Genomic DNA, 14,031 nt, shown 5'->3' on the forward strand with positions numbered 1-14,031 from the left:
CTTCAGAAGTGAAGTTTTGTGGGAGCGTGCAATCGGCATGCTGACTCCAGGTATCTCCACCAGAGCATTGAATGTTAATTTCTCTACCATAAGCTGCCCCCAAAATCATTTTAGATAATTTTGCAGTATGTCCAACCGGTCTCACAACCGCAGAGCACGTGTAACCACGCCAGCCCAGGACCTCCACACCCAGCTTCTTCTTCAGCTGCGGGATCATCTGAGGAGGGGTGCTGAGGAGTATTTCTGTCTGTAATAAAGCCCTTTTGTGGGGGAAAACTCATTCTGATTGGATGGGCCTATGCCCTCCAAGGCCCACCCATGGCTACACCCCTGCCCAATCATGTGAAATCCATAGACTAGGGCCTAATGAATCTGGTTTTGTATTTTTTCGAACAACCGATAGGCCTAGGAGTTTTGGTTCATATGTGCTTTTTTAATTATTCCTGAAAACACCATTGTGAACATGTGGGTGCCACTGAACTGGTGAACCTGCCTATAGGTCAGGGCTGATGATGGTTATTGTTTTAAGATCAAGTGATCCCACACCAATCGCCAGCTAGCAGCATTGTGAACTGACCACCTGTATTCTCCGCTGTTCTCCTTTGCTTCTGCTCTTCTATTATGATTGTCACAACAAGGTCAGAGTACCCTTGATTGATTATTTAAATGGTCTAGTGTTCGTGGGACGAGGTAGGAAACCCCATTTGAACTTTCTCCACATAGAAAGATGGGTGAAGGGTATTATGCACCATTCCCTGGTAGTACTAGAAGCACATGCCTACTATTGTATCAGATCTTAAACCATCTGTAGCTTGAAACCCCTGTTTGTACAACTATGCCTTCCAGCGTTGGCATGTGAGGTTTGTCTATAGGCTCCTTGGTAACTGACTGGTCTAGTAAAATGTAATTTGTCATATTTTGTGTCTAGTCATGAAGAGGAAAGTTTTCTGTTACTCAACTAGATTATTTCATCTTGACTGAATTCCTTTTGTTTCCCTCCTTTCTCCCTAGGTGATGCTCAAAGGAGACACTACCTCACAAGTTGTTCAAGATGACCAAGTGAAAGGACAGTTGAGGGTAAGTTTGGAACTAACTGGCATTGCATCACCGAGCTCCCCACAGCATGATATGCAATACATTAATTAGGCCCTCATTGTTCTTTTGATTCTCAGAATCATCTGTTCGTCACATGATTCTGAGATTCCGATCTGTTGGATATAACAATGATTCTGTACTTGTGACAGCATAATGTCCTACAGGGTACTGGCATATAGAACCGGTACAGATAAGGTATTGTCGACGTGAAGTTCATGTATATTGCCTAACTGCAATGGTCATGTGACTAATGCCCTGGCAAATTACACTGATCACCTGTTTTTCCAACAACTGTAAGCATCAATGGTAGTGCAGTTTTTTTGTGTGTGTGTGTGCTGATTTTTAATGCCAGAGTGTTAAACATTCAAAGTTGCCTTAAGATTTAAAATGGCCTCCGTTTTTCTGTCATGATCTATTGTGTGGTTCCCTTTTTTACTGTTCGAACACGTGTTATGGGCTTTCACTTTACCCAGGCACGTTTCTTTCTTTAGAGAATAATTTATTTGAGATGCAATATTCAGAAATCGCTCCACCATTTCCTGGTTGCAAAAATTCAAATAATTTTGCCTTTATTTAGAGAATCGTTGTGCCGGAGGGGATGGCTGCCGTTTTACGGGTTCCTAACCAACTGTACTATTTAAAATAAAATAAATACTTTGCATTGTTTGTAACTCATTCTGTACATAATGTTGCTGCTACCGTCTCTTATGACCGAAAAGAGCTTCTGGACATCAGAACATCGATTTGCTCACCTCGAACTGGACAAAGATTTTTCTTTCATGTTCGACGAGAAGGATATACTGCTTTGACGAGACAAGGCCCAAATCTCAATCATCCTCGTGAAGATAAGATGGAGAAAAGGGGTGAGGAGGGCGGGGTGCCGTGTAAGAATTTGCAGACGAATAGGTAAACCACCACTACCCTCCGTATTATTGACCAACATGCAATCATTGGAAAACAAACTGGACGATCTAAGACTATACAACCAACGGGACATTAACTGTAATATCTTGTTTCACTGAGACGTAGTTAACCTTTCTAGCGCAGGCGTTCCGCTAGTGGAACCCCTCGACAACATTCCGCTGAAAAAGCAGCGCGGGAAATTATTATAATACTTTTTTTTAAATATGTAACTTTCACACATTAACAAGTGCAATACAGCAAATGAAAGATAAACATCTTGTTAATCTACCCATCGTGTCCGATTTTCAAAAAGGCTTTACAGCGAAAGCACAACATATGATTATGTTAGTTCAGAGCCAAGTCAAAAAAACACAGCCATTTTTCCAGCCAAAGATAGGAGTCACAAAACGCAGAAATATAGATAAAATTAATCACTAACCTTTGATGATCTTCATCAGATGACACTCATAGGACATCATGTTACACAATACATCTATGATTTGTTTACATTGCCGCGTTACGTTTAGTAATGTTTTGATTCCAAAACATCCGGTGATCTTGCAGATAGCCACAGAAATCCCAGAAATACTCATAATAAACATCGATAAAAGATACAAGTGTTATTCACAGAATTAAAGAGACTTCTCCTTAATGCAACCACTGTGTCAGATTTAAAAATAAACTTTACGGGAAAAAGCATAATCTGAGTACGGCGCTCAGAGCCCAATCCAGCCAAAACAAATCCGCCATTTGGAGTCAACAGAAGTTAGAAATAACATGATAAATATTCACTTACCTTTTGATCTTCATCAGAATGCACTCCCAGGAATCCCAGTTTGACAATAAATGACTGATTTGTTCCATAAAGTCCATCATTTATGTCCAAATAGCCACTAGTTGTTAGCGTGTTCAGCCCAGTAATCCATCTTCATGAGCACTAGGTCCAGACAAAACTCAAAGTTCCGTTACAGGTCGTAGAAACATATCAAACTATGTATGGAATCAATCTTTAGGATGTTTTTAACATAAATTATCAATATTTTTCCAACCGGAGAATTCCATTGTCTGTAGCAAAGGACTGGAACGAGAGCTAACTCTGTCGGGAGCGCGCGTCACGAGCCCGAGACACTCTGCCAGACCACTGACTCAAACAGGTCTCATGAGCCCCTCCTTTATAGCAGAAGCGTGAAACAAGTTTCTAAAGATGGTTGACATCTAGTGGAAGCCTTATGAAGTGCAACTTAACCCCATAGACACTGTGTATTCGGTAGGCCAAGCTTTGAAAAACTACAAAAATCCAACCAGGAAGTGGGAAATCTGAGTTTTCTCAGGTTTTCGCCTGTCATATGAGTTCTGTTATACTCACAGACATCATTCAAACAGTTTTAGAAACTTCAGTGTTTTTTTTATACAATACTACTACTAATATGCATATATTAGCATCTGGGACAGAGTAGCAGGCAGTTTACTCTGGGCACGCATGTCATGCAAAAGTGAAAATGCTGCCCCCTATCCCAAACAGGTTAAACGACGACAAGGATAATAGAGCTGGCTGGCTTCTCCATGCGTCGGCACGAAAGTGTAGCTACGTCTGGTAAAACGAGGGGCGTGTTTATCTATTTGTCAACAACTGKTGGTGCGCAATGTCTAATATTAAGTCTGGAGGTTTTGCTCGCCTGATGTAGAATACCTCATAAACTGTAGATCGCACCAAGAGTTCTCATCTATATTATTCGTAGCAGTCTTTACCGCAACAAAGTGATGCTGGCACTAATATAGCTCGTTGAGTGCGGTCTAAGGCCATAAGCAAACAATAAAATGCTCATTCAGAAGCAAATGCAGGCAAACTTAAATCCATTTCTACCAGCATATCACATGTGCAACCAGAGGCACAAAAAACAACAACTCTAGACCACCTTTACTCCACACACAGAGACGCGTACAGAGCTCTCCCTCGCCCTCCATTTGGCAAATCTGACCATAATTCTATCCTCCTGATTCCTGCTTACAAGCAAAAACTGAAGCAGCAAGTACCAGTGACTCGCTCAATATGGAAGTGGTCAGATGATGTTGATGCTACGCTACAGGACTGTCTTGCTAGCACAGACTGGAATATGTTCCAGGATTCATCCAATGGCATTGAGTACACCACCTCAGTCACCGGCCTCTTCAATAAGTGCATCAACGATGTTGTCCCAACAGTGACTGTACATATATATCCCAACCAGAATCCATGGATTACAGACATCCCCACCGAGCTAAAGGCTAGAGCTGCCGCTTTCAAGGAGCGGTAGACTAATCCGGACGCTTATAAGAAATCCTGCTATTCCCTCAGATGAACAATCAAACAGACAAAGCATCAGTAAAGGACTAAGATTGAATCCTACTACACCGGGTCTGACACTCGTCAGATGTGACAGGGCTTAAACTACTACCCACAACAAAGGGAAACCCAGCTGCGAGTTGCCCAGTGACGCGAGCCAAGCAGGCGAGCTAAATGCCTTTTCATGCTTGCTTTGAGGCAAGCAACACTGACGCATGCATGAGAGCACCAGCTGTTCCGGAAGACTGTGTGATGAAGCGCTCTATAGCCGATGTGAGCATGACCTTTTTAAAACAGGTCTACATTTACAAAGCTGCGGAGCCAGACGGATTACCAGGACGTGTACTCAAAGCATGTGCGGACCAACTGGCAAGTGTCTTCAKTGACTTTTTCAACTTTTGCCTGGCCAAGTCTGAAATACCTACATGTTACAAACAGACCACCATAGTAACCTGTGCCCAAGAAAGCGAAGGTAACCTGCCTGAATGATTACCGTCGGTAGCCATGAAGTGCTTTGAAAGAATGGTCATGGCTCACATCAACACCATCATGCCGGAAACACTAAACCCACTCCAGTCACTCTCCACACTGCCCTTTCCCACCTGTGAGAATACTGTTCATTGACCACAGCTCACAGTTGACCACAGTTCAATTGACCACAGTTCAACACCATAGTGCCCACGAAGCTCATCTCTAAGCTAAGGAGCCTGGAACTAAACACCTACCTCTGCAACTGGATCCTGGACTTTCTGATGGACCACCCCCAGGTGGTAAGGGTAGGCAACAACACGTCTGACACGCTGATCCTCAACACGAGCCCCTCGGGGTGCGTGCTTAGTCCAGTTCTGTACTTCCACGACTGTGTCGCCAAGCACGACTCCAATACCATCAAGTTTGTTGTAGACACAACAGTGGTAGGCCTGATCACCGACAACGATGAGACCGCCTATAGGGAGGAGGTCAGAGACCTGGCAGTGTGGTGCCAGGACAACAACTTATCCCTCAATGTGATAAAGACAAAGGAGCTGATCATGGACTATAGGAAAAGGAGGGCTGAACAGGGCCCCATTAAACTCGACGGGCTGTAGTGGAGCGGGCCCGTACACTCAACCAGTACTTCACTGAGGCCAAGCTTCCTGCCATAGAGGACCTAATATACTAGGCGGTGTCCGAGGAAAGCCCATAAAATTGTCCGACTCCAGTCACCTGTCATAGACTGTTCTCTCTGCTACCGCACGGCAAGCGGTACCGGAACGCCAAGTCTAGGACCAAGCTTAACAGCTTCTACCCCAAGCCATAATACTGCTGAACAATTAATCAAATGGCCACCCGGACTATTTACATTGACCCCCCCCCCCTTGTTTTTACGCTGCTGCTACCCGCTGTTTAATATCTATGTATTGTCACTTTACAAATTACCTCTACTAACCTGTAACCCACACATTACCCCCTGTAATTTTGTTGTTTTTTAAATCATTTTTTACTTGAGTTTATTTGAGAAATTATTTCTTGAATTGCATTGTTGGTTAAGAGCTTCTAAGCAAGCATTTCACGCTAAGGTCTACACCTGTTGTATTCGGCGCATGTGACATATATAATTTTATTTGATCATCTTAAACCACTGAAATATATTTTCCATAACCAAAAATATTGTGTTTTGAGCTGGTGTATAAAACTGAAAGTAAAAGACACAAAAAAACTAACTTAAGTACGGGAAGCATATAAATAACGCACATAGAACAGATCTACCGCTTCTTAGACTTGCTTTCAATCAGAATAACAGGTCTATAACTCTAATTTCTATGTGAATTTGGTCGGGTCGCCCAAAAAGTTACATATTGCAGCTTTTACTGTTGCCATTTTGAGTTATTTTTAAAATGGGAGTGTAAGAGCAGCTCATATGAGGTGTCTGTCTCATCTCCCTGGCATCTTTTTGCAGGTGGGCTCCACAGTGGAGGTGAAGAGTGCAGAGGGGATCTGCAGTGAGGCAACCATCAACAAACTCACAGACGCCAGTTGGTACACAGTGGGTAAGTTCATTTAATAACACTTAAACTAGTTTACAAGAAGTTCTGCTCCTGTTATCACCTGATAATGGTAGACTACATAGGTCTTTGTTGTTTGGTTGCGTTTTGACTATTCTCTGTCATAACTGACTTGGTCAATGGCTCAGCAAAAAAAAGAAACGTCCTCTCACTGTCAACTGCATTTATTTTCAGCAAACTTAACATGTATAAACAACAAGATTCAAGAACTGAGAAATACAAACAGAACACGTTCCACAGACATGACTAAGCAGGTATCTTAGTGGTTAGAGCATTGGACTAGTAATCGAAAGGTTGCAAGATCGAATCCCTGTCGTTCTGCCCCTGAACAAGGCACTTAACCCACTGTTCCTAGGCCGTCATTGAAAATAAGAATATGTTCTTAACCGACTTGCTTAGTTAAATAAAGGTAAAAATAAATGAAATGTGTCCCTGAAATAATGGGGGGGGGTCAAAATCAAAAGTAACAGTCAGTATCTGGTGTGGCCACCAGCTGCATTAAGTTCTGCAGTGCATCTCCTCATGGACTGCACCAGATTTGCCAGTTCTTGCTGTGAGATGTTACCCCACTCTTCCACCAAGGCACCTGCAAGTTCCCAGACATTTCTGGGGGGGAATGGCCCTAGGCCCCAGAACACTGACATTCCTGTCTTGCAGGAAATCACGCACAGAACGAGCGGTATGGCTGGTGGCATTGTCATGTTGGAGGGTCATGTCAGGATGAGCCTGCAGGAAGGGTACCACATGAGGGAGGAGGATGTCTTCCCTGTAACGCACAGCGTTGAGATTGCCTGCAATGACAACAAGCTCAGTCCGATGATGCTGTGACACACCGCCCCAGACCATGACGGACCCTCCACCTCCAAATCGAGAGAGTACAGGCCTCGGTGTAACGCTCATTCCTTCGACGATAAACGCAAATCCGGCCATCACCCCTGGTGAGACAAAACCGCGACTCGTCAGTGAAGAGCACTTTTTGCCAGTCCTGTCTGGTCCAGCGACGGTGGGTTTGTGCCTGTAGGCGACGTTGTTGCCGGTGATGTCTGGGGAGGCCCTGCCTGACAACAGGCCTACAAGCCCTCAGTCCAGGTTCTCTCAGCCTATTGTGGACAGTCTGAGCACTGATGGAAGGATTGTGCGTTCCTGGTGTAACTCGGGCAGTTGTTGTTGCCATCCTGTACCTGACCCACAGGTGTGATGTTTGGATGTACCAATCCTGTGCAGGTGTTGTTACACGTGGTCTGCCACTGCGAGAACGATCAGCTGTCCTTTCTGTCTCCCTGTAGCGCTGTCTTAGGCGTCTCACAGTACGGACATTGCAATTTATTGCCTGCAGTCCTCATGCCTCCTTGCTGCATGCCACGTTCACGCAGATAAGCAGGGACTCTGGTCATCTTTCTTTTGATGTTTTTCAGTAGAAAGGCCTCTTTTAGTGTCCCAAGTTTTAATAACTGTGGCCTTAATTGCCTACCGTCTGTAAGCTGTTAGTGTCTTAACGACCGTTCCACGGGTGCATGTTCATTAATAGTTTATGGTTCATTAAACAAGCATGGGAAACAGTGAAGATCAGTGAAGTTATTTGGATTTTTAAGAATTATCTTTGAAAGACAGGGTCCCCGAAAATGGATGTTTCTTTTTTGCTGAGTTTATTTGTCTATGATCTGTGGGAGCAGTATACTTTGGTGTTAGTGTTTAAAATAAATACCATCTTGGTGGCAGGTAGCCTACCGGTTAAGAGCTTTGGGCCAGTAATCGAAAGGTTGCTGGTTCAATCCCCGAGCCGAGTAGGTGAAAACTCTGTCAAAGTGCCCTTGAACATGGCACTTAACCCTAATTGCTCCTGTAAGTTGTTCTGGATAAATATCAAATGTAAACATTACAAGGGAACTGCTTCCCACTGTATTCCAGTGTTTGACGATGGGGATGAGAAGACACTCCGCAGGACGTCTCTGTGTCTTAAGGGCGAGAGACATTTTGCTGAGAGCGAGGTAAGAGGACTGGTCTTCTGGACCTGACTGTCTTCTTGGACATTTGATTTGGTGGTCCGTTATGTTGCTCTTTGATACGTTGATTAAGATTCCTCCTCTCGCTCAGTCTCCTTACTCTTCTATCTCTCTCTGTTGTTATCTAGACGTTGGACCAACTGCCCCTGACCAACCCGGAGCACTTTGGCACCCCCGTAATCGGGAAGAAGGGAAACCGCGGAGGAAGGAGGTCATCTCAGGCTCAGTAAATTGACCCTTCTTTCACTTTACCTCTTATTTTAATCCTCACCTTTACCCCAATCCCACCCTTCTAAGTTAACCTTTTAAAGCAAAACTCCACTCAAAAACAACCTTTTGGTTTATTTTATGTCAAGTTTTCAAGTTATTTGACTTTCAAGAAGCAACATGTCACTTGCCACATCATGTGATGCGTTTTGCTTCTTGCATGTCCAATATCTTGAAAACTTGACTGCTGACATGCGAAACATTTTAGAACTGTATCAAGAGTGGACTAATGGGGGAAAATGACCCCAAAAGTTTGAGTGGAGTTTTTTTTCATGCTGCCCTGCAGTGGGCCATATGGTACCACTGTGTTCTTTCTTTTGATACGGTTTGATGACCTAACCTGCACTACCGCTTACATTTCCCAGTAAGATTTTAATCTGCAAACATGCTTCTGTAGATGCTCTGCTGTATATATTCAAACATGGTCATTATACACATTTTCACACGCCTTCCCTTTTTCCACATTTTGTTACTTACAGCCTTTTTCTAGAAATGATAAAAAATAAAAACTTCTCAGCAATCTACACACAATACCCCATAATGACAAAGCAAACAATGACAAAATATACAGCAATACCTTATTTACGTAAGTATTCAGACCCTTTGTAATGAGACTTGAAATTGTACCCAGGTACATCCTGTTTCCATTGATAATCCTTGATGTTTCTACAACTTGATTGGAGTCCACCTGTGGTAAATTCAATTGATTGGACATGATTTGAAAAGGCACAAACCTGGCTATGTAAGGTCCCACAGTTGACAGTGCATGTCAGAGCAAAAACCAAGCCATGAGGTCAAAGGAATTGTCCGTAGAGCTCAGAGACGGGTGCTCTGACACATCCTATCTGAGTAAGGGTACCAAAAACATTTCTGCAGCATTGAAGGTTCCCAAGAACACAATGGACTCCATCATTCTTAAATTGAATAACTTTGGGACCACCAAGACTCTTCCAAGAGCTTGCCGCCCGGCAAAACTGAGCAATTGGGGGACATCCATTGACATTCTTGGTCAGGGAGGTGACCAAGAACCCGATGGTCACTCGGACTGAGCTCCAGAGTTCCTCTGTGGAGATGGGAGAACCTTCCAGAAGGACAACCATCTCTCTGCAGCACTCCACCAATCAGGGCTTTATGGTAGAGTGGCCAGACAGAAGCCACTCCTCAGCTAAAGGCTCATGACAGCCCACTTGGAATTTGCCAAAAGGTACCTAAAGGACTCTCAGACCATGAGAAACCAGATTATCTGGTCTGATAAAACCAAGATCAAACTCTTTGGCCTGAATGCCAAGCATCATGTCTGGTAGAAACCTGGCATTGTCTCTAAGGTGAAGCATAGTGGTGGCAGCATCATGCTGTGGTGGTGGTTTTCAGCAGCAGAGACTGGGAGACTAGTCAGCATTTAGGTAAAGACGAATGGAGCCAAGTACAGAGATCTTTGATGAAAACCTGCTCCAGAGCGCTCAGGACCTCAGACTGGGGTAAAGGTTCACTTTACAACAGTACAATGACCCTAATGACCCACGCAGGAGTGGCTTCGGGACAAGTCTATGAATGTTATTGAGTGGTCCAGCCAGAGCCCGGACTTGAACCCTATTGAACATCTCTTGAGAGACCTGAAAATAGCTGTGCAATGATGCTCCCCATCCAACCTGACAGAGATTGAGACGTTCTGCAGAGAAGAATAGTTATAACTCCCCAAGTAAGGTGTCAAGCTTGTAGCGTCATACCCAAGAAGACTCAAGGCTATAATTGCTGCCAAAGGTGCTTTAACAAAGTAAAGGGTCTAAATACTTATGTTAATGTGATATTTCAGTTTATTTTGAATAAACTTGCAAAATTTCTAAACCTGTCTTTGCTTTGTTATTATGGGATATTGTGTGTAGATTGAGAATGTTTTTAAATCAATTTTAGAATGAGGCTGTAATGTAACCATGTGGAAAAAGTCAAGGTCTCTGAATCCTTTTCTCACACACGGTATACAGTGATCCCTCGCCACTTCGCGGTTCACTTATCGCGGATTCGCTATTTCGCGGATTTTCATAATGCATTTTTTTTTTTTTTTTGGTGCATTGTGCTCTGCATTCTGATTCGCTAAAAACTCACTCCCGCTTCTTGTATCAAAACATGCTACGAATTGTGCTATCATTTTGTCGTCTCGTGCAGTTATGTGTACGTACATAAAACAGCTTGGCAAATTTACATTAAGTTGGCCAAATTATCTTGTAATTTCGAACATCTCCTAAACCCATAATGTCGACGAAACGGCCTACACGTGAGTCACTGTATTTGTATACATGTAATAGTTGCTAATTGTAAAAAAAAAAAAAGTTTTCTATTTCGCGGATTTCACTTATCGCGGGTCATTTTCGGAACGTAACCCCCGCGATAAACGAGGGATTACTGTACAACGACATAGTTAGATACCTGGGCATGTTCCCATTACCAATTATGATCAAGTTGAACAAAACGTGACTGTTTCATGACATTTGTAACTGGCTCCAATATAGGCCTTTGTGTTTGATAGTGTTGAGCTTCTATAGAGCTCTGTAGAAGCTTCTGACTGAGATTAAAGATTCTGTTCCGACGTAGTCCCCTTGTTCAACCCCTCAGTGCGAACGATGACAAGGAGTCGTCGTCCAGTGATGACGACAGTGAGGACAGGAGGAGGCTAAATGATGACCTGCTGGGTAAAGTGGCCAATATTCAGACTGGGACAGACCGGACATCCTGGTACCTGGCCCTGGTAAGTCACATCATGCACAGACCCCAGCCCCACACACACTCTGTTGTGGTCTCTCTCTCTCTCTCTCTCTGCCTGTCGTGGTCTCTCTCTCTCTGCCTGTTGGGATCTCTCTCTCTCTGCCTGTCGTGGTCTCTCTCTCTCTCTCTGCTGTCGTGGTCTCTTCTCTCTCTGCCTGTGTTGGGATCTCTCTCTCTGCCTGTCGTGGTCTCTCTCTCTCTCTCTCTCTCTCTCTCTCTGCCTGTCGTGGTCTCTCTCTCTCTCTCTGCCTGTCGTGGTCTCTCTCTTTCTCTTCTGCCTGTCGTGGTCTCTCACTCTCGCTCTGCCTGTTGGTCTTGTGCGTGTGCCGTCCTCTCAATTTAAGGGGCTTTATTGGGAAAGGGGATACCTAGTCAGTTGTCCAACTGAAATGTGTCTTCAGCATTTAACCCAGTGCTTCTCAATTATTTTCTGTTACGCCCCCCCTAGGAAGAAGTAAACATTTTGCGCCCCCAACTCTCCGCCGCGACTGTAAAATAGTATAATTTGTCTATAAAATTGTTATAAGTACACCTCTGCATAACATTGTATCCTTATTACATAAAAAAAAGAAAGCAATATAGATAAACTTACAACAAAGAATACATTTATTAACATTGTTTTTTAGTCTGACTTAAAGTGCATCAATTTGCCCCCCCCCCCCCCCCAAAAAACGATCCTTATTTAAACTGTAAAAAAAAAATTTAATAAAATTGAATATATAATAAATTCCTAATTGCATCAGCATCATTAACTCAGGAGCACAATATATGAAACACTTTGACCTATAAAACAAAAATGAATAAAACAATTTGTGCTGATTTTTTTTTTTTTTTATCAAAATGAGGAAGTCAGGATTAATGGCTACAATGAGCACGTTTTGCAGAGCACAGCTTTTCGAAGCGGGGTTTGAAGCATGATACTGCAACTCTCAGCTCCTGCTCAATGTTTAGCTGGGACCTGTACTTGGTCTTCAGTGCAGCAACAGCAGAGAAGCCAGTCTCACAAAGATAAGATGTTGCAAAAGAAAGAAGAATGCCCATGGCCCTCTGCCCTAAGAGTGGATACTGCCTCTCTACACTCAGCCAGAATTCACTCAGTGTCTGTGATGTGAACCTCAGTCTCAATGTGGAGTCAGACGTCATATCAATGAACTGGTCCTCCTCTGTAGAGCTGAAACCAGTCATATTGGGAACTGTTTTCAAGGAAGTACTTTTTAAAGAATCCCATCAGTGATGAAATATGCTCCTTATTATATGGAATCACTGAGGTGGCATCATAGTCAGTAGTTTCAACAAATCCATGCAGGTTCTCGAATGAATCAGTATTTCCTTCAAGTCGCCTGCCCCACATTGCAAGCTTTCGAGTGAAAGAGCTGATCTTGTCTGTGACCTGAGGGAGGTGTTTATCTTTCCCTTGAAGCTGTAGATTTAGTTAATTTAGCTTTCCAAATATGTCACTCAGGTAGGCCAGTTTTGCCAGGAAGTTCTCATCACTAAATTTTTCTGCGAGGTCATACTTGTGCTCCTGCTCCGAAAACATTCTTATCTGCTCTCTGAGCTCAAACTCGGGACAAGACTTTTCCTCGTGACAGCCACCTTGCTTCACTGTGGAACAGCACAGCTTGATGTTCAGCTCCCATCTCCTCACAGATAGCAGAGAAGACTCTTGTTTTTAGTGGTCTGGTCTTTATAAAATTGACTACACCTACAATGTCAGTCATAACCTCACTTAATTCAGAGGAACGGTGCCTTGATGCCAGTGCTTCTCTGTGTATAACACAGTGTGTCCACTCAGCATTGAGCCAGTAACCGGAGGGTTGCTGGATCGAATCCCCGAGCTGACAAGGTCAAAATCTGTCGTTATGCACCTGAACAAGGCAGTTAACCCACTGTTCCTAGGCCGTCATTGAAAATAAGAATTTGTTCTTACCCTAGTGAGGTTATGTGGGACGGTAGCGTCCCACCTCGTCAACATCCAGTGAAAGTGCAGGGCGCCAAATTCAAAACAACAGAAATCCCATAATTAAAATTCCTCAAACATACAAGTATTTTACACCATTTTAAAGATACACTTGTTGTAAATCCAGCCACAGTGTCCAATTTCAAAAAGGCTTTACGACGAAAGCAAACCAAACGATTATGTCAGAGCCAAGTCACAGAAAAACACAGCCATTTTTCCAGCCACAGAAAGGAGTCACAAAAAGCAGAAATATAGATCAAATTAATCACAAACCTTTGATCTTCATCAGATGACACTCATAGGACTTCATGTTACACAATACATGTATGTTTTGTTCGGTAAAGTTCATATTTATATCCAAAAATCTGAGTTTACATTGGCGCGTTACGTTCAGTAGTTCCAAAACATGCAGTGATTTTGCAGAGAGCCACATCAATTTACAGAAATACTCATAATAAACATTGATAAAAGATGCAACTTATGCATGGAATTTTAGATCCACTTCTCCTTAATGCAACCGTTGTCAGATTTTTTTTWAAACTTTGTGGAAAAAGCACACCATGCAATAATCTGAGTATGGCGCTCAAACGACAAAATCAAGCCAAACAGATATCCGCCATGTTGGAGTCAACAGAAGTCAGAAATAGCATTATAAATATTCACTTACCTTTGATG

General features: G+C 43.2%; 1 protein-coding gene across 4 annotated transcripts in view; it reads left to right on the forward strand.

The window, feature by feature from the left end:
* LOC111963468 (AT-rich interactive domain-containing protein 4A) overlaps window positions 1-14,031 on the forward strand; it is a 49,734-nt gene that overhangs the window by 4,735 nt on the left and 30,968 nt on the right. For 3 of the 4 annotated variants that reach the window (XM_023986924.2, XM_023986923.2, XM_023986927.2), the window contains exons 4-8: window positions 1,012-1,077; window positions 6,261-6,351; window positions 8,275-8,354; window positions 8,498-8,595; window positions 11,247-11,379. In XM_023986924.2, the coding sequence (XP_023842692.1) occupies window positions 1,012-1,077; window positions 6,261-6,351; window positions 8,275-8,354; window positions 8,498-8,595; window positions 11,247-11,379 (468 nt within the window). The remainder of the gene's footprint in view (window positions 1-1,011; window positions 1,078-6,260; window positions 6,352-8,274; window positions 8,355-8,497; window positions 8,596-11,246; window positions 11,380-14,031) is intronic. The other variant, XM_023986926.2, reaches the window with a different exon arrangement.

This window comes from Salvelinus sp. IW2-2015, linkage group LG4q.2 (assembly GCF_002910315.2).
Source record: "Salvelinus sp. IW2-2015 linkage group LG4q.2, ASM291031v2, whole genome shotgun sequence".
In the NCBI taxonomy this organism is placed as follows: Eukaryota; Metazoa; Chordata; class Actinopteri; order Salmoniformes; family Salmonidae; genus Salvelinus; species Salvelinus sp. IW2-2015.